Below are 27,463 nucleotides of genomic sequence, written 5' to 3' on the forward strand. Positions count from 1 at the left end.
CTAGGAAAATATTGCCCATATAGTTCATCTCTCATCAGCCTGAAGAGATGGAAGTCAGAGCATGCCAAATCTGGACAATAAAAGTAGGAGTGGCAAAACAGTTCAGCCAGGACTGGCAATGTATTCCATGGTCTTCAAACTGGCATGGGGTCAGGCATTATTGAGTTGCAAGAGAAAGGTTGAGTTCTTCTCTGACTTGATTCTGGAAGATCGAGCCTTCAGTTTAGCCAGCATTGTGAATAGCAGTCAGAGTTGATGGCTTGTCCAGGTTCTGCCACACAGCAGAAAAATTTAAAAGAATATTGGCAGGAAGATTGAACCTCTAGTGCCATACCACCAACATCTGCCTCTGACATTGTGAGCCAATATAATAAAATAGGAGGCAATACTTTTGGAGCAATCCTTGTAGATTGAGAACGAGCATTATTTGGATGAACTTAGACATTATTATTAACCTAAAACATTAGATAGAAATTTAACTCTGACATAGAAAATGGGAGAAAAATATGTATGAAACATGGTGTAAGAGATTATTCTTTTACATCACTGTCTCAAAGCTTGATGCGGACACAGATGAACAAGTCCTGGGCAAGGGTTGAGAAATCCTTTGTCTGAGGAACACAGATGGACAAGGCCAGGGGCAACAAGAGAGAGATAAGCTGCAGATTAATGGCCAGGAAGCAGTCTTTTGTGTGGGTTTATTTTGAGGAAGATGGCCATCTCAGGAGGTGCTGCACATGACTCTTACCCAGGCGCCCAGGAATGCCACGCTGGCAGAAGAAGGATAAAAAGGGGACCTACAACCATAAGGTGAGGTTTTCTGGCAACAGATTCCTCATGAAGAAGAGGAGGTTTCTGCCATGAGAAGCCTCAAGGCCTGCCTCTCTGCCTCCTGGACTTGCTCTGAGCTCTACCACAATGCTGAAGAAGAACAGAGGTGTCTGCCGTCAGATTCCTCACTACGGAATTCCTGCATGCTGATGGACTCTCCTGGGCCTGCTACCTGAATCCTGCTGCTTCCTCCTGGACTGCCTCTGCGACTTCCTCCTGCCACCTACTTGCTGCCCAAGACCGGCCATGCTGCTGCTGCTCTCCCCATTGCTGCTTTTGCCTCCGACCTTCAAAATGTGCAATGGGACCGCTGCTGGGTCCTGGTGGTGACTATCCCCACTTTATGTGATTCTTGCTTCTTTCCTATCTTGTCTATCACTCTCCTTCCCTACCCTGTCACCCTAATTCATAATAGTCGCCATCCTTCCAATCCCCGTCTCCCTGATTAGAATTTATAATAAACTGATTGGACCAACATTTGAACCGTTGTTTCTTAATCTCATGCCAGGTATACATATATTAAAAAGAACCTCCTCTCCCTCCTATAAATTGGAGCGAGATGCATGGTAGTGCACTAATACAATGTTTGCAAGAAAACCAAATTTAAATCTCTCTTAAAATGCTGAAAACTGCATTGTCATGAAACACTGCAATGTAAGCTTCTATAAATATATACATGATATCAGCATCTTATCAGTGTTATTTCTAAGTATTCTACAAAAGCTACCCTAAAACTTCTGAATGCTGAATATAGCAACCTTGTTTGCTTGCACTTGTCAGGATTTACTGCAGCACAGCCGAATGATGGAATCTGATACTTATGGCACTGGGACTCTGATTACCCATCTAAAGCCCAGAGTTTGTACAAAATTCTGTACTCTTTACAAACACAGTTCTCATTACTAAATTGTCTGAACTCATAATACACCTCACTTGCAAAAAATCCCATTATCCACTTCTTACATATCAGCATCATATTGAGGACATATCTTGAATGAGAATGCATATCAAATGCCCATTAAAAAGATCCTGCACTCACATAGATTTTCTCCTTCACTCTCCACTAAACACAAAGAAGAATATTTTATTATTATTTTTTAAAAACATCAACTTTGTAAAATAATGAAATCACATCAATTATATGAGTGGATTCACCTACAGGCCATCTTGGAGCCTCTATTGATAATAACTAGTCCAAGAATTTGTACTTGTTTAATCCCACAACACAGAGTGAGACTATAATAATACTGCATCCTACAGTAATGTAATGAACTAAATTGCATTACTGGATGCTATGCACTATAGATAGTAGTTTGCAATGATTTTATTACCTCTGCTCCACAGTTTAGATGCTAATCATTTATTTTGCTTAAGCTCTAACAACAGGTCATCAGTTTTTCTTTGTCTACACCTTTCTTTTCTTTCTATGCCTGCAAAATGTCAACTGATAATTTAATAATGAACTGCCAAGAAGATAGGTAAAGGTTTACCCACAATTTTCCAGTCTGAACATCTCTTTCTTTACAATTCTCTTTAAGTTTTGCATGATAAAACCTTAAATTTTCTTAGTCCCCTCCAACTCTGTGCAAGAAACCATAAATCTGTTCATAGCTTCGGTCATTAATGAGTAAATATATTCCTCCCTTTATAAAGAACTAGCAAAAGCGTAACACTGCCTCATTTTCCCCCTTCACTGTCAATTATACACAGTCACAGAATAAGCTTTTCAAAAATCAAGCTTCCTAGCTCTTGAATTTTGCGAAAGTAGAGAGGATGGGCACTATTTCATTTCTGCTTTTTTGGAAAGAAAGACAGGAAACTAACATTCCCTCTGTTTATAGTTTAGATCAGCCATAGGTGTTTGCCAGAATGCTTCTCAGTTTATCTTGATTTTGATTCATGGCCACAGAAATCAAACTGATTTGGAAATGTTGCATTTTTGGTCATTATTTTAACAAATGAAAGATCTTTCTTTAGGAATAGAATCCAAAATGGCATATGGACATGTACAGCCATTCTAAGTCACAGAGAAATCCTGTAAATGAAGCTCTTTTCTGTCTTCACTGTCTTACCTGTCACCGTATGTGCACAGACATTCAAATACTTAGAATTTTGCAGAAGAATTTAAAAAAAAAACCTAAAGTAAAAGTAACATATGTCTAAAACTCCAACACTTTCCACAATCCAGCAGAAATACTAAAATTTAAAGAATGCTTAGACTTCACATCTTGCTAACATTTGATCCCTAGCACTCAGCAGTTTGTGACTTCTTCTTGAGAAAACTAAACAGGTTTGATAAAAATAAGGGAAACTGAAGTTAAAACCCAGAATTCTTTACACTGTCACATGAAAGGTAAGGCTAAAAATTCAGGGCATGATAATTAAAATTACAATACTACAGAAGAGGGGAAGGGGAGAGGGAGATGCCAGTCTCTTCTTCCTGGAAACTCTGCATCTTGTAAGATGCAGAGGAACAGCATGACGTTGTGCCAGGAGAGGTCCAGATTTGACATTATAAGAAATTTCTTTACTATGAGGGTGGTAAACCACTGGAACAGGCTTCCTAAAGAGGTGTTTGACGTCCCATGTCTGTTACCATTCAAAAAGCAGATAATAATGCCCTCAAAGGCTTTAACTTTTGGTTAGCTTTAACAGTTAGTTAGATGAACTTTGAAGGCCCCTTTCAAGTGATCTATTCTATTCTATATAAGAATAAAATTCTCATGTATGTTTGTACTGTCCTTTTGATCTCTGTTCTACTTCCTATTCCAGACAGTATCACCCTCCTAAAACAGTATAGCAGATTCACTTTACTTGGCTCTCAGAACAGCTCTTAATGAAGCCAGTAAGCTAGTGACTTTTTTACTGCTCACCAGATGAATTTTATTCATCAGAATCTTTCTGTTTAAATTAAAAATAATAATAATTAAAAAAAAAAAATTCATCTCAGGTTTTCTTTTTTTAAATCTCTTATTTTTAAATATGAGCTAGCTAACCCATGACTCATGTAACAGTCCCTACAAAATCAATCCAAATATAAAACTAGGAAAAAAGAGTAGACAATCAAAAAAGCATAGAAAGATGGAGATTTTCTATCCATATCCCCCAGTGTTTTAAACGTGCATTGCTTTTGATGAAGAGCAAAGCGGAGGTAGAGAGCAGCATTTTTACTTGACAAAGTTCTCTCAAAACATGTTTTCAATTATTTAATAAAAGACTCAGCCAGAAACTACAATACCAGCATGATTTAAAAAATAGTTCTTCTTTCTAAGTTCCAAGCAAAATTCTAGGGGGAAAAAGACAGACAGACAGAAAGAAAAAAGAACTCTAACTGCACTCATTTTCTATGAGAAAAGTCTTGCTTAAATGTTAGATCTTTCCACCGGGAGACAAAATAAATATCTGGTTTTCCACTACAGAAATAGAAAAAAAAAAAAAAAGAAGAAAAGTGCTAGCCATAAAAATGTCCTTATTATAGCCTGAATTTCCTTTTCTCAAGATACAGTCCTTCTTCATCCTCCAGATTACGTGCTTGCACCTTACACAAGGTATACATGTTAAAACTAAACAGAAATGCATTGCAGTCAATAGTCAAATTGCCTACTTATTGAACTAGACATCACACTGGCAGCACATGCTCCTTGGATCTGCAATTATTTCTTATTAATATTGTGATGAACCAGAAGATGTTGATTGCAAACTTTAAAACCTCTGCTGCATAAATAAACAAAACTGTTATTTCTACAAGAAAACTGAACATTAATCTCTATGATTATGTCAAAAATAAGAAAGACAGCAAAATGTTTTCTTCAGAGATTCCAAGACTCTGAGACATATCCTTAGCACACATTAGAATGGCTTTGATGATATTCATAAAATGTGGGGAAAAAAAACCCAAAAAACTACCAGCTCAGTGAGAATTTTAGAAAAGATGGATTCTCTCTAGCACAGTAAAGATTAAAAAAAAGGTGATGCTCACATTTCTAGACATGCTTTTATTCAGTCACTACCTTTATTTGGGATATTTTTCCACTGTAAAATATAGGAGGTTTTCTTCTGTGGAATGTCCATGACACATAAACAGATTTAGTGCTCAGCTTCTTTGTATTTTGTCTTACAACACACAGCTTCAGAATGATGCCTAATTATTAACTGAAATCCCTGTTTAAGTTCGTAAACTAAAAATGTGTTTGCTGATTTGAAACACTCCTACTACACTGAATACTACCCTATCAAAATGGATGCTATATCTACATTTTCATTTACAAAGTGGTAGCTGGGGAGTATGCTTTTAGACAAATCCTCTCATCTAGAGTTTAAATGCTAAGGTGACTTTAAAAGTTTTTAAATGTTCTTTGAATACTCAAGAATCCTTCATTTTTTTAATCATAAATGTGCCATAGTATCAGCTGATCTTTTTGTAAAAGACATACCTTTATATGAATGCACATTTCATATATAGCAACGTTCTGCACAGATTCATAGCATCCTTCAATGTAAAAGTTAAAGAAATCACTAATAATGATAAAAGCTGTACATTTCATAACACACACAAAAAAAATGTTCTCAAATAAGTGTTAGTATTAAATTAGTATTAAGGATCCTTAGAACTGAAAAAAATAATAATCAGTAAAGGCAAGATGCGTTTTATGAATTTAAGGGAATTTCCAGACCATCTCTTATACTGAATTTATCAGGTTCGTTATGATAAATGGATGTTGTCATAATCTTTCATTGTCAGACTGCACTGCTGCCCTAACAGCATCTATTCTTGTAAAGCAGAACTGAAATCAAAAAGTTCAAAATTAATAGCTGTGAAATCTCAAGCACTCGTAACCATGTGTTTTTATCACTTCCATGCTGTGCAGATTGGGTACTCTTGTTATTTATTATTTGTGACAGTGAACAATTCCCACTTGCTTTAGTGAAAAAGTGAAGAGCTGTTTGCATAACTAGCAAGGTGAAAAATAGATTTCAAACTGTTGGAATCGCTTCACACGAACAACATACACAGATCAGCAGACAGCTTACTTTCAGACCACTACAATGTGCTGACAACATGATACATTGCTCTATAGCTTCCTTTTGGAAAAGCGTTTCTTACAGAATGCTCTAGATTTGTGAGGAACCTGAAATGATGGAGCCTTGATATGGTACAAGGGATCCTATCTACTTCAACAGTCAACTTCATCTTCAGATCGCAAAAATATAAATTTTTCTTAAAACAGTAATTTGTGTGTGGCACGTGGTTACTATGTGGTCTGATCCACAGGGTACTCCCTGACATGCACTACAAACAACAAACTACCAAGCTATAGCATAGGAGAGCACAGCTTCCTGATGCAAGACGTGGGTTGTCAGACACATTCATCTCCCCTCTGAGCCAAACAGAAGAGTATGATATTTTACAGGTAAAGATTTAAGTATCAGCAGTACTTCAATCTCATATAGAAGTAACTTTTTGAAGGAGAAAATAAAAAAAATATATATGTCTACTGTATTTTCCTTAACATATTTTATCAATTTATTTTTATAAATGAAATGCAGAGATAGCATCTCCAAACAGTATATATTTCAAATTAGAAAGGAAAGGTTAAAGATAGTAAATGCAACGGTATTACAAAATGTCTCCACCTGATTTAATATTAATGTACAGGAAAATCTATCGTGTATCAGGACAGCAAGTAAGATTTGCCTGCAGGCAATGCTGTTATCAGCACACAATTAGTTGCAGATTGGAGACACTAGCCTTAGATCTGTTCTCGTGCCAGTAATCTGTTTCCTAGTTGATTGAAATCCAACAGCTTTTGATGAAATGCTATTTATTTAGCTACAGACCATTTGATTAAATGTAGGGGTAATAACAACAAAGCCAGTAATGCTCAATGTGACATGAAATGGTGTAGGTCATATTTTAACTGAGACATTTCAGTGAAGAATACATAATTATTAAATGAAGCAGGATATGTTACAAGAGAAGTTTTTTATTGCAAAGTCTTTTTTTTTCCGATTAAAAAAAAAAAAAAAACAACATTGAGAAGGCTAAAAAGTCTTTTCTACTGTCAATTACTATAAATCCATCACAAAGTATGAACTCTTAGTTCTTAATGCTAAGTCTTTCAAATCCTTGGGCTTATTTCATTTATTTTTTCTCTTTGATAACAGATGGATTTTCTTTTATCCTTACTAATTTGCATCAATAGTAGATCATGAAGTTCTATAAATACATAAAGCCTTTTAGAAACATTTGATAGAGAGACGAGTTAGCCACTCCTTTCATATGCCTGTAACATTAATTCTCCAGGAAGGGTACTGTACAATTTGAAGAGTTCAGTATATTATATTTAATAAAGATCTAGTAAAGAAAAAATACATAAATTTAGCTTTCAAAGTTCCTAGAAAGGTACACTAATATTCAGTATTAAAAAGACTAAAATTCAATTCAATTCATTCAGCAGTGTCTGAAAGGCCAACTGAGTACAACATCCTCCAATTGCCTTGAATATCATGAGTGATAAAATATTTCACAATAAAATACTTCACAGTAAAAGAGACAGCACCTTCTTAATTTATTCTGCACAGAGGATTTTCACTGTTGTTTAACTTTTCCTCTACATTAAAAGAATAAAAATAAAAATAAAAAAGATCCAGAACAGTAGCGACAATTTATATATAAATATTTAAAGAACTGGTGTTGCACAAAAAAGGACAAATTATGTAAGTGTTCAGTGGTCTCTGGAGAATATGGACAGCAAAGGTTGGACAGTTCTGCAGACAGCTAACCACGTTTCTTTCACTTCTAAATTAAACCATTTTTCCATATACATGGGAAAAAAAAAATACACATGCAAACAACACAGGCACTACTCTTTACAGTACAATACAATCAAACACATAGTCCTATAGAATCTGAACAGGATGAGCTATTATACTATTTCAGCAGGAAAATCAGATCAAGGGAGCTGTTAGTATGAAGTCTGAGACTACAGAATGAAATCCTGTATCCTGGTGAAACTATTACTGTATCTCAATGGTAGTTGTCTGTCACTCGTATGAAGTTGTTAGATATTTCAGATACGATATTCTAGTCTACTTTATATGTATGGAGTAATTAACTGGGTAAATTACATGACCCAAATTACCTGCTGAAATCTCCAGAAGAAATGGTCATAGTTAAAGGCCACCAGGAAAAAGGGTACTTATCTATTTCATACCCATTAGTACCATTTTTATAGAAATGAATTAATATTTGCTCTAGAAACTGTTGAGCTTTATTTATATTCAAAAAATTTTCCATTAAAATACAGTGATAGTTTAAGGTGCTTGATTTGCATGACCCAGAATAAAACTGTCAATATGCGGTCAGAGAAGCCTTCTGAATGACTTCGCTAAGTTTACATGACAGTTCTAATCCAAGACTAGGCTGAGGCTGAGAAGCATTTAGTAACCTGTATTAAGAGAGATATCAAGCTTTCAGAGCAATTATTCCTTATGTAGAAAAATAAATACTTTTCTTTCAAATAAATCAATTATTTTACTTCTGTAAACTTGCACTACAACTGTAACATAATTATATGCTCACTGAAAAGAATATTTTTCTGATTCAACAGAATGATGGATATCCACTGCTGCTATAACACAGGGCACATGTCATTAAGACCAGTTCAGAACATGTGGATGGAGATAAGGAATTGGATTCCCCATTTAATTACTCAAATTTTATGACAATGTAAATTAACTCAGAAGAAGAGTAACACAATGGAGAATGAGACCAAATACATGTTGAAATCAGCAGAGAAATGTGAAAAAAACGTGTGGTAAAACAGAGGCTTAAAGTATCACTGTGAAAATTTCAGGAGCAGGTGAAGTAACTAACACTTTAATTTGCTGTTGTTCTGTCATCTGTATTTATATTTCTGTCTTTCATCTTCAGAAAGCTCGCAAGCTACTAAAGTAGTTGCTCCTGTTAAGTAGTGTTTAACAAATATATTAAACTGATCTGCATAAGAAAACAGATTTAATGTGAAACACAAAGTTTGCTGTATAAAGCAAGTATGAATTTTCAGGCCAAGCCTTTCTCAGGTGTTGCATCCCTAAGAGGGGGTAGCACACAGCTCTGTGAATCAATACCATGACCAGTCAGGTAACCAAAGCATCACCAGATATGCTCCTGCTGTACCATTAGTTTGAGCAACATCATGTTTAATGCCAGCATTATACTTTTTGAAATTTCACTAAGGTTACAGCATTCCCATGTGAGAAAGATAATACTATATTTGGATGTAATGTATCATCAAAGTATGTTATCCACTATTTTGCCACTTTGTATACACACACTATTAAGTTAAATGAGTGAGATTTGTTACATAGCGTAAAAATTGATATAATGGTCTTCTGTACTTTCTTTTAAAGTAAATCACTCTGAATATTATGTTATATATTTAGTATGCAAACGCTGATATTGGCTGTTTTGCTGGCTGTAGTGGGAGACTCTTAGCAACTCTTATTTTAACCCAGTGTGAGATCAACATCAGCCTAAATGCTCTGAAGGTGAGTTAATTGCTAACTGCTGTCAGTTTTTGGTTTCTGTGAAAACATAAAGTTTGTGCCAATTCAGAATAATTTGTTAAACTAACAGCAGTATATGTCTGAACATGTATACATGCATGCATGTTCTACTAATAGGCACGTGTACGGTACACATGAAAACTGTGCTTAAGTGTTTATTGCATAAATATTTTCAGCCTTGCCCAAATGCACTGCATTCACAAGGAGACCAAATAATGCTTAAATTATTTGTTTCTTTAAATAATTTTTTTTTTTAAAGTAATAAATTGTTGATTGGCCTCAATCTGTAGCTACAGAAAGTGTCTAAGGAAATATCTAGGCCTTGAATCACATAGCAGCTGTGCACTTGTGTGCAGTTATTCTCAAGCTTTGAAGTATCTTCAGTTACACTGAGACACGTATATTTCAATACCTGAATCACACCCAGAACACTACAAAGTCTCCATCAATTCCTAAATTTCATTTTTCAGCATAATACTGAACTCAGAAAAACATTCATACATCAAGTTATATCTCTGTGAAAGTATTGTCCTGGTAAAGGACATCTTTCCAAAGGATAAGCCTCTGAAAATAAGCAATCCTGCTTCACATGACTTTGGTATCCAGAGGAAGTAGGGGCCACTTCTCCTATTTCACACTGCTCTAAGGCTGCACAGTCCTTCACAGCTATGCATAGAGAGACAGAATAAATTATGGTGGTCCCTCCCTGCTCTTTTGAGTGCTACCACACAGAAAACATTTGGCACACTGCACAAAAGACACATTCCCCTAGCATCCTAGCCACAACCTCAAGTCAAGAAACTACTTTTTCGAGAGCTTACAGAGGCTTCTCCATAATTATTCCAGTAACACATGAATTTTTACCCTGTCAAATAACAAATTATTGCTACTCACAATCTCACAATCAAATCATAAAGGAATTGGATCAACTAAGACAGCAAGACAAAATTCTCTCACAATTTTTAAATAATGGAATCAGCACTTCTGCATACTTGTTCTGTGAAAGATTTTCAGCATGTCATCTAGTAGTAACCTTCTGTACTTTGCCTCCTAAAAACGTGATGTTGTATTTCGAATTCTAAATCAAGTGATTTGATAAATATCATTTTTCCTAAAACTCCAGGAATGCAACTTAGAAAAATACATTTCCTCCATTCAGTGACTACTTAGTTACTAGGCTGTATACTTTTCTTAAAGCATCTAATATTCTTTGTGCCATTTGTGAGTAGAAGTTTAGTTTTACTTTAGTATTTAGAATACTTCAGTAAACTTTTGGGGTTATGCTGCAGCACTTTATAAGCTAATAATTCAAAAATTGCTATGCTGTGTTGCCAAAATGAGAGGACTGTTGTATAGGTGTAAACAATAAATATGTATATCTCCCCTCATATACCAGTCAGTTACAAACATGATGAGAATACTGGTTTTGTTCAAACTTCTACAACTCAGAACATTTTCTCTTCAATTTTGCTTGAAAAAAAATACTAAAGTAGAGTGGATTCTCTAGGTTGTTAATATATTTTATTTACTAAACCTACTCCTAATTTTGAAAACAATCAAAATTTGCTTTTAACTGTGATTTTACAGCTTGAACAAGCAAGAGACAAGTGAGCAAAGAATTCATGTGAAGCAGAGTTTATAGGACACGGACACATCACTTAGGAACTTACCCAATTGGTGCTTTAGTGTATTTTGAGATTTTGTCATCTGTTCACGACCTGCAATTTTCTCTCTATTTTCTTTAATGCCAGTGCTAAATATTTAAACCCTCCTCTGTCATTTCTGTTGCTCCAAATCACATTTTAGATGCCCCAACTAACCTTAGTTACTTAGTTTCTCCAGTATTAACACATTTTGTAATCCACAACAGCAAAGTGACCTCAGAAAGTCTCTGCTGCTCCGAGCACGTGGAAGACAGTGTGCATATTCTCTTCTTTCTCCTCTGAGATTTGTTTAAACAGAAGAAAAAACTCAGACAGATTCTACATATAACTTTCTCTCTTACTCTGTTTTATTCAGACCTTATATTTGCAAATTATTTTTACTTACATTTAACTAATCTTTAAAAATTTCAAACTGTGCAGTAGTATAAACAAGGCAAAATGTGAAAGAATACAGGGTACAGGCAATTATTTGTTTTTACTATTTACTTGACATTTTGTAGGATAGAAAGTTAAGGCAGACTAGAACTGAATTCTGTGAGACCAACTGAAAGACAATAACTAAGATTATTTTTAATAATACTATTTAAATGTTCTGCTTACAGTGCTACTGGGCTTTGCAGAAGGCACTGTTTTAAAATAATTTGAATTGCACAGTCCCTGTTATCAAATACTTGTCATTAAATTGCAGAGTCAATAAAGTTGACACATGCCTATCTCAATGTCAGAGTTTTCTTTTAGAACCTTGATTAAAAAAAAAAAAGAAATAATGCAAATTTATATACAAGAATAATAAGAAAAGGTTTTCTTTTGATTCTGGATAGTAAGTGTTGGTCTCTATTTTTTTTTTTTTTAATTACTGATGAAAATAAATATACTGTACAAGCTAGCGAAGTCCAAAATCGGATAAAGCAGAGATAACAAATCTCCTTTTCTAGGAAAGGGAAAATACAGAAATAGCATCTCTTGAGCACACAAGATATAAACACCTAAAACTGCCATTAAAAAATGGATAAGAGTAGAAAATAAATTGCAATGAATATATTACACACAGTCTAAGACTGAAAAGAAATGAAATTATTTCATAGCTTAAAAAATTTATAAATAATTTTTGGAAGCAGAATTGCTAAACTGACCAGAAAACCAACCTGCTAAGAACTGTACTGAATTGCTCGCATGCCTGTATCAGTATTTCTGTAGTCAAAATCAATATATCGATAGTAAAAAAAAAAAATCATTTGTTCTATAAAGAACAGGTGTTCTTAAGATTGTGTTTTCTGTTAAGGTAAGTAATTAAACACTAACACTGAAATGTTCTGCAAATATTTCACAAAGACTTCCACAAAGAGCTCACAGCGATTGTGAAAAATTTAGTTAATTAACTCAAAAGCATAATGCCAACTATTTTTGAAATGTGTTAATTCCCTACTATAATTTAGATTAAAGACAAAACCCATTAGGCAAGTTTTACACTTCAAAGTAGCCCAACATCTAACTATGTAAAAATTCCAAATCTTTGACAGAAATACCCTTAAAGGAAAATGTGCCTGAAGCTTCAGGGCAGATATTTTTCTGAAACACAGCCAGTTTGTCAAACCAGCAAATACCCCAAATAATAAGAAACAAGGCAAGCAGTGTACATATAAAAATAAAGATACACATGTAAACTGCTACAGTACAAAGACTGACAAAGTGCAGGTCCAACCCTGGGTCCATCGGTTTAACCCAGGTTCATATCTGCATGTATGATGCCAGAGAACTGTGGGAGTTGATAAATCAGATTCTATCTTTTTAAAAATGTTTCTTTCTTCCCCCTGTCTATAATAGTGCAGTTCGTTACTTATTCAAAGCATGAATCCTCCTTTACACAGATCCTGTCCCTTTTGGCTCTGTACATCTCCTGGGAGTGCAGAATGATTCAGTGGTAACTTAGTCATTTGCACACTCTACAAGATTATTTTACTAAAGAGGGAAAAAATAAAGACTGTACTTATCAGCAGAACACTTTGTGTTAAATACAGATAATGAAAGCATCCACAATCTATCTATTTCATGTTTAATTAGCCCCTCTTTCATCATAATTTGTTACTGAAGGTCAAATGTGGATCACTTTAAAAAACTCATTGTAAAATATTTAATATAATGCAAACTGAGAAAACTGAAATACATTTCTGGACACCTTGCTCTGTACAGTTTTAAAGTTAAATATCTTTAAAAAGCTATCAATGCAAGTGTTTATATTTGAAGAACAGTTCTTAATTTTTTTTCTGCATATTACCTAGTGTTTCTATTACATTGTAGAATGTTTATTAAGGTGAAAGTTATTGAAAAACTTTACTACTGAAGGCTGCTATGTGATTTTAAATGGCAGTCTTTGATCTAAGTCTACATGTATGTGTCTGTCTGTATATTAAAAAACATGCTTTCCTGCACTGTTAAGAAAATTGATACCTTAATATTCGAATTTTGGTTCCCATTAAGTGCATGCTTATAAGGAAACTAACCAATTTATATCAATAGATGCAATTCAACCACCTAACAATCAAGTAGCCAAAACACACCTGCAGTGCAACAGACTGGATAACATTTGGAAGATTATTAAATAGATTATTTAACTACTTTACAAAAAAAGTTATTTGAAAATTTATTTTTATATATTTTACCTTCTTGGAAATTAAATTTGGGTGAAATGTTTGTAAATTTACCTCAAGTTCCATTTCCTCCCTAGTCATGGAACATCCCAGGCTGCTTTTGTAACATCAGGACATGTATTCAGCCTTGGTTAGTGTGTCAGCACACTCTGATGTCCTAAATGTTTCTCTTTACTCAATACCATACATTTCAAACGAGGAAAGGCATAGGAGTAATTCATAAAGAACTGGCCAGAAAAAAATATACTCTAAGAAAAGTAATAATGATGCTCAGAAATCCCTGTAGTGGTTCTTCTAGTTGAAGATGGTGACCTGCAGCTCTTAGGTAAAAATGCATAAATAAAGTAAAAAGCACAGTCCTTCAAATAATCAAAAAACATTCTTTGTTGAGTGGAACAAATAAGAGAGATGTTAAGAGAAAATGATGAACATAAAAAATAAATAAACATATAAACAGGCTTTTCTTCAAAAAGGCCTATTCTTCAAAAAGGGGTCATTAACATGCAAATCTCATAGTCACTATGAGAAATTTCAGTGAAATAAATCCACTCACCTGCTATTAGTTTGATGTCAGTGAAATTGCAGAAAACAGTATGTACTACAAAATATATACTTGTAACTAATTCGAGGAAATACACAACTGTTTACAATAGTAAAGTAAGATTTAGAATTATATGTAAGGATGCAATCCTCCAAATCACTGAGTGATTGCTGCTATGCACTGGGCTTTCTTTGCTGTCTTTGTTAGAAGTTGACAGTACTCTGGGCGCTGACTGGCAATATTCAGCACCAGGACGGTACAAATTTTACATCTACAATCCAGAAAAACATTTCGTTAGATGCATCCTGATACAGCAGAATACTTCTGTACAGATTTAACTTTGGGCAAATGATTAAGATTGATGGAATGTTAAGAGATTTAAACATTAGCTTGCCAGATGTGTAAGAGCTTTACAGAATAGGACAGAATAGCAAAGTGGGAGGCTAAAAGAAAATTTCAGAGAATACTATGCAGAAGAGGACAAGGGTAAGTTTCAAAAAAAAACTTGCATTTGGACACCTTCTAGAAAACATCTAGAACATCTTCCAGAAAAGCAACAGTAGAAAGTCTATCAAATACAAAATTTAGCTTTAATCTTCATATAAAATACTTACAGGATGGGAGTTACAAACTGTTTTTAGCTTTCTCCCATTAAGTTCTACTATAATGCATTTTATCAAACAAGATGTATTGTTTGAACACGTGTAAGATATGTAACACACTACATTAAAAAGGAAGTGTCAAATGATAAGAATGAAAACAGCTTATATTCACTGGGGAACACCAATCAGTCACCTAAGTAGAGATTTACTTTCCTGACAGTGATACTGTGAATATGTGGAAGTATCAATTACCTGTTCTAACTACATCAATGGAAAATGAGCATTGCTCTCATCTCTAATAACTTAGAACAAATACATCCAGCTATGTCCATTTATTTATTTTAAAATTCTATACATCCTCTAAAATTTCCTTAGAACAAAAGGAACTTCAGTAATTAAATAAAGGCAACCAGAGGCATTTCATCTAATCTCCCTATCATGGTCACATTAATATGCCATTGGCTCTATTTCATATGGACAGTTGAACCATGAAACACTCCAATATACACCACATCATACACATTTATCTGCAATTGCCTCGCATCACTCTCTCAAAAACATGCCAAACAGGTATTTCACCTGGTTTGAGTGTTAAAAATGCCAGTGTGCTTTTTCCTGATAAACAGATAAAATGCTCCATTATCAACGTTTGAGAAGTGAAAGATCTACAACATCTTATTAATGCAAATATCTCTTCATGTGTGCAAAAGCAAGAACAAAACTACATAAACATCACTCAGTATCAAGCTGGTAAGTACTCATAAGAAACTATTAACAGAAGTTTTATGCCCGAGGTTCTCTGCTTTAAATTCTTATTTGGAAACTTTCCTTAGCTAAGAAGCACCCTTTGCAAGCATACAAGTACTTTCCACATATTTAAAAATTCGAAGACAAGGCATTAGACCATCTGCTATAAACTATTCAGGTAAACTCACTTTCACAAGCTACACATTTAGCACAGGAAACCTCACAAACACTGGGAAACTAGCTCTGTATAAAGCGAAGTAAATAACAGCAACTCAGAATACATTATTTCAGTTTGTTGCAAGTGGAAATGTAATAAAGCCATTTTCTTCTACAAAGATTATGTCTCAAAAATATGTGCTTGCAAAATGTTAAGTAAACCAAAGAGTATTTTTGTAACATAACTTCAGATAAGGTTATTAATCAAGCAAAATAGTAAGCTGCCTTTACCACTAGCAAATTTATCATGCAAGTCATTCTTTTACATTGAAAATAAATTACACTTCTGACAGTTTTTAATTCATGTTTGGATGAATTGCAGCAGCAAGATAGAAGTAGCATCTGATTGGCATTTGTTTCACTTCTACTTCGCTATTCCAGTACTCACTAAAAAGGCACAGTCTACTTTGCGCTTAATAAGTCTTACTAGACGGAAGATGAGGAACTTTTTTAGTACTTGGTATTTTACAAAGACTGTATCTTAAAACTGAAATTATAACATTACCTCCAGAGATAATGAAATATATCACCCAGAAACTACCACATCAAATGTTCTATAAAACATCTGTGTGACACCATACACAGAAATATTGACAAAAAATACATCAGCCACACATTATTGTTGATCTGGAAGACGGTGTGACTTCATTTCCTTTTACAATATTATAAATCTTTTTGTTTTTTTTTTTTTTTTTGGCCTGCGCAGAATACAAGTACTGGTTACACAGTGTAAAACTTCAATTGTAGTAGTCTAACAGACGTTTCAAAGTATAAAAAATGTCATACTGTGCCATATTTGCATGTTAATAAGGTGGAAATAAAGCATTTTTGTCAAACTAATCAGTGTGTTCCTGTTTCAGGCTTGGCTCTCTATTCACATGAATCAGCATTCATTTATCTCTAGATTCTTGTGTAACATACGCTGGAGCTGAGAGGACGCACTTCGAATATTATCTTACACGGAAGGATGCAAAGGTAATCACCCAGCGTTAAACATCTCATTTCATAATCCGCAAAAGTATGCCCCCAAAAGAAAATCATTTCTGTTCAGGCTACATGTATCTTATAAAATTAACAAACCTTTCGTTTAGGATCTCCTTTCCCCACTATGCTAGCCTTCTACTGCTGTGTAAAGCAGTTCCTGCCATTACCAGTTTTACTCTGCTGGGGCCTCACTGCACCGACCTGCACGGCACAGCTGAGATCAGAGCCGGGCACTGAGGGCGCTGCTGAAGGAAGGCTCAGTGCGCTCACATTGCTCTCGGGGAAAGCAGCCGCTCTGCTAGCAGAGCCGTGCAGAAGCTAGACTGGAAAATTAGGGCCTCTCGCTTTGAGTTAATGATTTTCATGTGATGTGCATTAAGGGAAGAAAAAAACGGGGGAAGAAAAAAAGAGGAACAGAAGCATGCTAAGGTCCGATTCTAAGCTCACTAACCTTTATGCGTATTCAGAGCAACTGCTGAACATCAGTAAAATCTCAGTGATGTATATCAGACCATTTATATGCTTTCTAGATTGTGAAAGCGCCGCGATCCTAATGAACGAGCTGATAATTACAGCCATTAGGATTTCAGCGCGGCGGTTGCACATCCACTCTCACTGACCCCCTTAAACGCGAAACTTTCAGTCCCCAGCCGGAGCTCCCCGCCTGCCTGGGGCTCAGACCCTCCCCATCACCGAGTGAGACTGCTGGGCTCGACAGGACAACCCAGGCGGTGCTCCTGCCCACCTCCCCAACAACGGGACCTAACGGGCTGCGGGAGCCGACAAACAGTCATCCCGAGCTGCCCGCAGCTCGCCGCCTGAGTTAACGGCCCGCCCCCAGTCCGGCTGCGCTGTGAGGGAGGGGGGGCTCCGCGCCCGGCACCTCCCAGGGGCGGTACCACAGAACCGGTGTGGGCTCTGCAAAGTGGGATTTACAACGGAAATAGTAAAAACAGCCATCCCTGACTGTCCTTCATGCCTGGTGTGTGTCCAGGTATGCTCCTGGCACCAGATTGAAGGGGTGATGCATCTGATGGTAACAGACACCGCCACCCCTTACGCAATGTGTGTGCATGACCGCGTGCTCACATGTGTGCGTGCCCGACGCGGGGCGCTGCCCTTACCTGCTTGCTGTACTTGCTGCCGGCCTGGCAGCTGTACTCGGAGCAGTGGTCCGAGCCGATGGAAATGTTGTCACCAGCGCCCACAAAGGTGTTGGCAGGGGGCAGATCCTGCACGGCCTGGTGCTTTTTGCCAGCAGTGGGGGACTGTGGGTGCAGCTGCACGGTGGGCAGTGGTGAGCTCGACTTGTAATGCCGGGCTAGGTCGGGACTGCCCGGGCCACCATTGACTGAGCGGTAGCGGCCCATGCCCGGGCTGTCTGAGAGCTTCTCATTCACGCTGTCATAGCGCTGCCCATTGGGCTTGGAGGCCTCGACAGTGACGATGCTGCTGTAGAGGGGCTGCTTGCCCTTTTTGCCTTTCTTGTCCTTCTTGGGCTTCTTGGCCTTGTCATGCTGCTGTGGGGTGAAGAAGTCCTCGTGGTCCTTCTTGCCAGCCTCGTAGCCATGCTTGCCCTTGGAACGGCAGTAGCGGGCCATGACCACCACCAGGATGAGGAGGATGACAGTCATGATGCCAGCCACCACACCGATGACAATGCTGAGGCGCTGCTTGCTCAGCTCGTAGCTGGGATCGCCAGCAATGTCCTGGGCCAGGGGTGTGTGGAGGCTGCGTGCCACCTGGCCCTCCACCACGGTGGCATTAGACAAGCTCTCATTGACGAAGACGTGGAGCAGGGCAGTTGTTGACTGGGGTGGCTGGCCACTGTCATTCACTTGCACAACGAGGCGGTGCAGGCCATAGTGCTTGGGGGCCAGCTTGCCCACTAGTGATACCACGCCACTGGCTGGATCAATCTCAAAGAGCTTGAAGGGGTTTCCTCCGACAATACTGTAGTTGAGGTCAGCATTGAGGCCAGTGTCAGCATCAGTTGCAACCACCGTGGCCACTACAGTGCGCATGTTGCTGGAGGGCGGCAACACAGTGTAGGAGCTGTTGCTGGGGAAGGTAACAGTGGGCGCATTGTCATTCTCATCCATTACAAAGAGGGACACAGTAGCGGTGGCCGAACGTGACGGCTCGCCCCCATCCACCGCCTTCACTTTGAAGGTGTAGCTGGTCTGCTGCTCCCGGTCAAATGAGACTGTGGAGTAGATGGTTCCCGTGTCGTTTTCAATGGAGAAGATGCCAGTCGCCTGGTCATGTTCACTGGGCTGTATGGAGAGGCTGAGCTCAGCATTGCGCCCCTTGTCAAAGTCCATCACAGTCACCATGCCCACGGGGCTGTTGGGCTGCAGGTTCTCCTTCACATAGAAAGTGAACACATCCTGCATGAAACGCGGCTCATTGTCATTGCGATCCGCCACCCGCACCACTACCATAGTGGAGCCCTGCAGTGACGGCACCCCCTTGTCTCGGGCTGTCACTTGGAACTCATAGGTGTCACGCTGCTCACGGTCCAACACCACCTGCACAGACACATCCCCAGAGTCGGGGTCAATACTGAAGATGCCGCTTGGTGACTCTGAGGAGAGGGGTGAGGGCTCCAGGGAGTAGGTGAGCTCGGCATTCTTGCCACTGTCCGCATCTGTGGCCACCACTGTGGCCACCCTCTCACCGGGCAGATTGTTCTCTGGGAAAGAAACCTCCAGCACGGCCTGACCGAAGACAGGAGGGTTGTCATTAGTGTCTGCGACCCGCACCAGCAAAGAGTTGTTGCTGGACAAGCTGGGGCTGCCTGAGTCCACGGCTACGATCACGACATTGTAGTCACGCACAGCCTCATAGTCCAGAGGGGCTGAGGTGTGGAGGAAGTACTTGCGCTTGTTCTGCGGCTCCCCTTCACCCTCACTGGCTGGCTTGAGCTGGAAGGGCACATCCCCCACCACGGTGCAGGTCACCACACCGTTCTCGCCTTGGTCTCGGTCTGATACCTGCACCAGGGCAATGGGGGTATCCACCAGCACATCCTCAGCCACGCTGGCCACTCCATCCCGCAGTGGGATGCGTCCAATCTTTCGGATATCAATGGTGGGCACATTGTCATTCTCATCACGGATGTTCAGCACCACTGTGGCCTTGTCTGTCTTAGGGGGCTGCCCACGGTCCCGGGCCATCACGGTGAAGCGCAGCTGGTTAACCTCCTCACGGTCAATGCGGTGCAGGACGCTGAGCCACCCTGAGGTCTCATCCAGCCGCAGCAGCCGCCTCACCGACTCGGTGGCTGCCCCAAAGACGTACTCGATCTGCCCGTTTACCCCTACGTCCAGGTCGGTGGCTCGCAGCTGCAAGATAGGGGTCCCGGGGCTGCTGTTCTCCGCCAGGTCGGCCTCGTAGACGCTCTTCTCGAAGCGGGGGCTGTTGTCGTTCACGTCGGTGATAAGCACCCGCAGGATGGCCTGCGAGGAACGCGCGGGCTCGCCGCCGTCGCGCACGCGCAGGCTCAGTTCGTAGGAGTCCCGCTGCTCACGGTCTAGCGCCCCCTTGACTATCAGCTGCGGCTGCTTCTCCCCGTCCAGGGTGTCGGCCACCTGCAGCTCAAACACGCTGCTGCGGGCCTCCGCCTCCTGCCTCCGCTTGCTGCCGCCGGGGTAGAGGGCGCTCTCCGAGCCGGCCGCCGCAGCACCACCCCCGCCGCCACCGCCGCCGCCGCCGCCGCCACCGCCGCCGCGCCGTCCCCCGTCCCCGCCGGGTTCCTGCAGCAGCTCGTAGCGCTCGATGCCGTTGCGGCCGAAGTCCCTGTCGGTGGCGGTGGGGAGCAGGTAGAGGGTCCCCACGGGCCGGTTCTCCTCCACGGTGAGCGTGAGGACGGGGGAAGGGAAGGTGGGGGTGTTGTCATTAATGTCCAGGATAATGACCCGGCCCTCGAAGAGGTCCACCCAGCTCTGCGAGGGGCCGATGACTGATACCTCGAAGTCCAAGAAGCACTCGTTCTCGTCGAAGATCATCTGGCACTGCGGCAGCTTCTCGCGGTCGATGCGCCGCTCCGTGGTGCTCAGCTCCCCGGTCATGTTATCGATCTTGAGGTAGTCGGAGCCTGATTCCAGGCTGAATGTCACCTCTCCGGAGCCCGTCACGATGCCCAGGTCGGCGGCCACGTTGCCGATGCGGATGTCGGCGGGTCCCTCCTCGGCAAGCCGGTATTTCAGCAGCTGCTTGGCCGCTGCCAGGCTGACCCGGAGCGGCGGAGGCAGGAGGAGCAAGAAGCAGCAGCAGCAGCAGTGCACAAAGCCGAGAAGAGTCCGCATTTTCCTCATCTTCTTCTCCCCGACCCCCCCACCCCCCTCCTCTCACTCCCCGATAAACTCCCCTGATGAGCCAACGGAGCGGCCGAGCGAGCAATTATAGAATCCTTCTGCTCCCGGAAACTTAGCGCCTCATGGCTGGTGCAATCGGTGGGCAAAACCCCGCTGCTGCCTCCTCAGCTGCTCGCCCTGCCTCCCAGCTGCGATATACTTACAGTTCACGGGACAGTGTATTTTGCTTTTTAAAGATTCATCTCGGCAGATAGGATGGGATTTTCCTCCTCCTCCCCCTTCTCCTCCTCCTCCTGATTTTACTGTAATCACTTTGCAAGGTTTGCAATAAAAGCCGGAGCTGCACCGTGCGATCTGAAGCCCCCCAGGTCGTCTTCTTCGACACCGGAGTTAACTACAATTCACACTCTCTCTTCTCTCTCTCTCTCTCTCGCCCTCTCAGTCGTTCACGACAAACGCATTAGATTTATTCTCTCCCCTATCCGCACACACAGGAAAAAAAATGTGATTTGCTTTATTCAACGGGCTCGAGTCCGGAAGAACTCCAGATCCTCTTAGCATGGGCAGTTCTTTAAAAATATTAATAATAATTTAAAAAGATAAAGAAAAAAAAATGAAAATCCCAATAATGTCGGTAGCTGCACAATGGGTAGCAGAAGCACCCCGTGTATTACAGAGCAGTCCATGGAATATCCCCTTTGGTTGGCAGAAAAGCACCTAAATCCATCTTCAGAGATCGCCTACAATGTTCAGCTCTTTCTCCGGAGAGGATTTTTTTTTACCAACTCTGCGCAAGGTCATTAGTCACAAAGCAACGAGACAGAAACTGCAGAAGCCGTTTGCCCGGAATTTGCAAGGCTGTAGATCTGAGCACACACACACCACAGTCCCAAGTTTGTTTTCGCATCCGCAGTTTGTGTGTGTGCCTTACCTGCATTTGCACTGCATGTGTTATAGCAATCTGGAGCTGCAGCACTGAGCGCGATTCACAAATGAGATTGCAGTCTCTCTCTCCCTCTCTCTCCTCTCTCTCTCTCGCCTCTTCCTTCCCGTCCCAATGCAGGTAACCAGAGCTGAACTCGATCCTTTCAGTTCAAAGGTTAGCGACAAAACTATGTGTCCAAAGGCGATTATTGGTCTCTCGTTAACATACCCGGAGCGGAACGAGATGTAACTGGATCCCCCACGTGAATTAACACGGATTCTGAATTACATCCATATAAGCGGAATGGCAAAGGGGAGGGGAAGAGAGCCGCGACGCGATTAAAAAACCACACGGAGTTCTATTTGCGAATAAAATGCAATCAGTCAGTTGTTTCCTGGGGTCTGCACCGCTACGGCGGGTGAAATCTGCGATTGTGTATTCCCTCCTGTGCCTTTCAGAGCAGTGTGGCTCGGGAGCTTTCACGGCAGAGCAGCTTGTGCTTTAAAATGCTGAATGGCAACTGAGGAGCTTCCCACTCGGAAGGCAAAAAAAAAAAAAAAAAAAAAAAAAAAAGCTGTTAAACCGGCAAGTTTGCCCAAAGTGGTGGGAGCTGCTGGAGTCTCTCTCGGCAGCTCTTTCCTGACGCTGCAGCACAGCCGCCTGCTCTACATGCACAGAGAGAGGGAGAGAGAGAGCGAGAGAGGAGGGAGGAGGAGGAGGGAGGAGGAGGACGAGCCAAGCGCTGCGCTCCACAAGCCCAGCCTTACCCTCTGCCTGCCGCGGCTGTGCTGTTCTATGCTGCGCTGCGAGCGGGATAGCTCAGCCCTCAGAGCCAGCTTTGCTGCTGCTGCCGCCGGCTCCAACCCGGCATCTGGAGCGAATCTATCCTACTCACTCCCTCCCCACCTCCGCTGTAGACTGTGAACCGAGCAACTATTTTTTAAGCAAATGTTTGTTCGCCTTTCTCTTAGGCAGAGCTGCTGCACGTTGGTGGCTCTGCGTTTTGCGGAATCGTGCTGGTAAGGAAACTCGTTTCGCACAGATTCCCACCTCCCCCTTTCGTGTCAGTGCTGCTGTGACATAGCTGCAGTCCCTGGAACTGCTCAGAACCTCGGGGAGGAGGGAGCTGCCCCTGACCTCAGACTTTCGTCCTGTTTCCCATTGCTGTTGAAGCCTTTCGGGTTTTGTGCTCATGTACTTCCGATTGCCATGATCTGAATGTGTTCTTTCAGCGTGTTTGTGGGTTTCCAAGCATTAAAAAATAAATAAATAAGTAAATAAATAAATAAAAAGGTCAGGGATGGGGTTGAAAGGGTCAGGAGAATGAGCACATGTATAAGTCGTCCCAGATATATTTTCAAACAGAGAATTTCTGCTTCGACGATTACTAAAATGTAGCGTCACCTACCAGGGTGAGAGGGAAATAAACTTTAACGTGGAACCTCTCCATTCAACTTTGTTTATTCCTATGTCTCCTGTTCGCTTCTCCTTTTGACTTTGTGCTATTTAATTGCCGATGGCATCTACGTGCCCCTGCCCCCACGCCCCTGGTGAATCCAGCGGCTGTACTGTCCCCTCGGAACTCGGGGGGCAGAGGGGAGCAAGGGCGATGCGAGGCCTCCAATGGGAAGCAACCCGGCGTGTGAGCAGCGAGGGCACAACTCCAGCTGCTCCCCCCCTCCCCCGCGTGCTCATGTGGGAAAACAAGTTGCTGCGGGTTCTGTATGTGAGGACTTCTGGCATTACACGGTTATTCTGAATAAAAGGGAAATAAAAACAAAAAACAAACAACAACAACAACAAAAAAAAAACAACACATGAGGGCGAGTATAGCGAATTGTCTTTCATTCACCGCGATGACATTTGAGAGAAAGTGGCCGGATATTGAGGTGGTTCAAAGCTCTGCTCGCAGTGCCTTTGTCATTCGGGGCGGTGAGCGAACGTGAGAGGGAGGGAAGGTTGCCACCTCTTTCCCCGGGGAGCCCCGAGGGGCTGAACCACGCTGCGTGGAGCCGGGGCGGGAGGGACTGCTCCCCGGTGTCTGCGGGGTTTCTCCCCGGCCCGGCCACTCTCGCCAGGACGCACAAATCCACCCCCACAAATGCCGGAGATTCTCGGCTTTATATCTGCAGCATCAGCGAGAAAGCGCGGCTCGGCGCAGGCTCAGTGCTCACAGCCGCAGTCCCGGCCGGAGGAGGGGGACTCGGCAGCTCAGCATCTTCGCAGCGGGTTAAGTAGGATTAATACCAAATCCCTATTATATTTGCCAAGCAACTTGAATTTATCAAAATTCCCCCTCGCTGTTCTGGAGCTCCGAGAGGAGGAAATGTTGCTTACAGTGTAAGATCCCGACATAGCAGCACACAGGGAATGCCAGCACACTGCATCACACTGCATCATACTGCCAGCCACACAATCGCAACCCGAAGATCCTACTATTCCCGTCCCTTTGTGCTTTATAATGCGATCGGGACACTGAATGGGTTCGCCAGAGGAAGGGCGGGGTGGGAGCGCTTGTAACCTCCCCGCCATAAACTTTAATCGGATTCGGGGCTGTTGCACGGCGCGGACTCCTCTTCGCCGCGGCTTCTTCCCCGCTGTCCCCCATGTCTACTACCGCGGTTTGCTTGGCGAGAGCGTTTTCCAAGCGAATGAGTGATCTCTTTCTCTTGCCATGTGTAGTGTCCCCCACCCCCCTTGCCCCGCGCCCCGTTCCCGGCCTCCGTACACACACTGCGCCTTTCACACTCGGGCTGCCCCCGGCCCCCCTCCCCTTCTCTCTCCTTTGCAGTGTCTTCACATGCAATCTCTCTCTGAATGTGCAATGTCTTTTCTGCTCGGGAGTGCTTCGTCCTTCACAGTGGATTGGTTCCTCTTTCGGAGCAGAGGTAACGGCCCCCCCTACCCCCCTTCTCCATCATTCCCCCTTCCTCCCCCTCCTCCTTTTCTTCCCCCAGGGCAGGCAAACGGCGTGGGAAATGGGCCCGACGTGCGCTGCATGGTGGTTGGCAGCGCCGCTCCCGCTCCACGTGTCCCGGCTGCCGGGAGGGGGCCAGGGCTGGGCCCCCCCTCCACATCCCGCTAGTGGGATGTGCTGGGGAGGTGGGGGGGAAGGGAAGCCCAGCCACCCCCCGGCCTCGCGGAGCACCAGTCCCAGCGGCTGCGGGAGGGGGAGGGCTCCCCCACCCCAGCCCCCCGGGCAAAGCTGTTGCGCAGCGCAGCCCCCCCCGCCCATCCGATGCACACAGACGCCCACACGCGCTCAGACGTTTGTCCTCCTGATCTGGTGAGATCAAGTGGGAAGCGGGATCACCAGCGTAATCGGCTGTAATAAATAAAATAGCCCGAGATACCGGAGATATACAGAGGGGAAATAAGAGCTTGTGTCCTTAAAGGGAACATCTGATAAGGCCACGGAGGTGGCATCGTGCGTGTGGGAAGGAATCCGTCTTGCTGACATTCGCAGCCTGCTGTACGTGGGGGAATCCTAAGGCAGGCTGGGAGCTTCCCCGCTCCTCCGCACCCCCCAACGCTGCTTTCCGAAGCTCTGCAGCTTCGGGCTTTCCTATTGTGGCAGTGATTGTAAAGACGGGCTCAAAGCTGAGATATGCAGATACAATTAGCGTTTGTTCGGCTGTGTCCCGGCGAGCCCTGCTCCCTCCGCCCTCAGCCTGGGACGGTTCGGTTCTGCAGGTCGGGAATGTCGGTGCATCTGACCAGAGCTTTACCTCTCTGCTCTGCAGTGGGAGCCAACCTCAAGAGACGGGTTATTTAATCGTCTATATAGCTTTGTACATTAATCAATGCATATTATTATTAGTTTGTGCTCACACACGCAGGCGCATCAAAGAAGGGGAGAAAAAAACAGGTGAGCTAGGAAATAACATATTCATAATAATACGAGGAAAAGGTTAAATACAGTAAACATGACAGCAAATTCGAACGCGGGGGAAAAACAACGACAAAAAAACCCCACCGAAAGCAGTTTAAACCGTTTGACTGAAGGGAAACTAACTCAAGAACTCCACCAAGGGACAAACAGAGGAAATAACACCGCAACAGCGCCAAGCCCGCGTTGACCTTTCATCTCTCTAAAGTGTCCCGCTGCTCTGGTGCAGTTCTGCTGTGACCCTTTCACCTCCCTCCTCTCCCTCCGAGTTCCTGAGTTGGCTGCAGTGTTTGCGCGCGGAGGTCGCAGAATTACAAGGAGGGCTGACACTTGCCCAGTGCCTTTCACAGCTTTGCAGAAATGCTCACTGTGTAGCAGCGTGAAGTGGACAGAAATGATTAAATTATTCATTGCAGCCTTTCTGATGGACATTAAAACTTAAGTGTTTAAATAAGGAAACCGAAGATTTACTTTTAAGCTGATAATAACTGCATGTGTGCTGTTTGAACTGAATGCTGGCTAAATGTGGAACTGGTTACGTTGTTTAAATCCTCTCTCTTTTACTCACTGTGAGCAGTTTGAACTGGGTAGCACACCATACCTTACTGTCAGAGCAAGCAGTGTTTAAATCTTACATAATTATAACTGTTTGTTCTTAAAGCAGTATTTGAAGTCTGTTCAGAATAAAAGGTTGTTTTCTTGCATCAACATCATTCCACCAACCTGAGTTCTTACATTTACAAAGAATTCTTCCAAATAACATTAAGTAAAAGTGGTAGTCACTGGATCTTTAAAATTTATTTATTTCTTTCAATGTATATTGCCTCTACAAATTGCAATGATTGAGGTCCTAGGGCTTTTCTTTTCTTTTCTTTCTTTTTTTTTTTCCTTTTTGTTTGTTCAAAAAAGTCATAATTCCATAGGATCAGCTCTGAAAGGTCTTTTGCAAGCAGTGTTTTTGGCAGTGGTTCGTGTTTTTGTTTGTTTGTTTATTTGTCTGTTTGCTTATTCAGGTGCCAAAATATCCAAGCATTCAAAATCATGCAGAAATGTTCCCAGCTGTCTCAGTTTCAGCTGGGACAGAATATCGTGCTTGAAATGAGAAGGAAAATTAATTGAAAAGTTTTTAAAAAGAATACAAATTTTCATGAGGGAAAGCAGATATGGGGTATCCTTACGCTTTATTGAGAACTACTGGATTTTCTGGATTTGTAGGAATATAGATAAGTGCTGTACACTGCTCCATTAGTTTATAGAATTAATTTGTTATTTTTTTAAATTTAAACTACTGTTCCAATTCTTTAAATGCAAAGAAAACTATAGGGGGAAAAAAAAAAAAGTAGTTATGGTGTGTGTGCATGAATTCATAGCAAAAACAGGGATATTATGAATCATTAGTATGTAATAGTAAGGAGAATCAATGAGACATTCAGAGGAAATAATTAAGGCTGGATCTAATTCAAATGAAATGTATGGAAACCAGGTAGCACTGACAAAGAAAGAAAAATGTGCTAATTGTCACTGGAAAT

General features: G+C 41.9%; 1 protein-coding gene and 1 long non-coding RNA gene across 4 annotated transcripts in view; one reads left to right on the forward strand and one right to left on the reverse strand.

The window, feature by feature from the left end:
• PCDH7 (protocadherin 7) overlaps positions 1–23,217 on the reverse strand; it is a 263,878-nt gene extending 240,661 nt beyond the window's left edge. For 2 of the 3 annotated variants that reach the window (XM_085223343.1, XM_085223344.1), the window contains exon 1: positions 17,926–23,217. In XM_085223343.1, the coding sequence (XP_085079469.1) occupies positions 17,926–21,120 (3,195 nt within the window). In that variant the 5' untranslated portion in view covers positions 21,121–23,217. The remainder of the gene's footprint in view (positions 1–17,925) is intronic. The other variant, XM_085223342.1, reaches the window with a different exon arrangement.
• A 601-nt stretch (positions 23,218–23,818) lies between these two features.
• LOC146544511 (uncharacterized) lies at positions 23,819–26,642 on the forward strand. The gene is made up of 2 exons (XR_014883186.1): positions 23,819–24,933; positions 25,003–26,642. It is a non-coding gene; the product is annotated as an uncharacterized LOC146544511 (long non-coding RNA).
• Positions 26,643–27,463: the final 821 nt, after the last annotated feature.

Source organism: Meleagris gallopavo, chromosome 4 (assembly GCF_905368555.1).
Source record: "Meleagris gallopavo chromosome 4, MGAL_WU_HG_1.1, whole genome shotgun sequence".
Taxonomy (NCBI): Eukaryota; Metazoa; Chordata; class Aves; order Galliformes; family Phasianidae; genus Meleagris; species Meleagris gallopavo.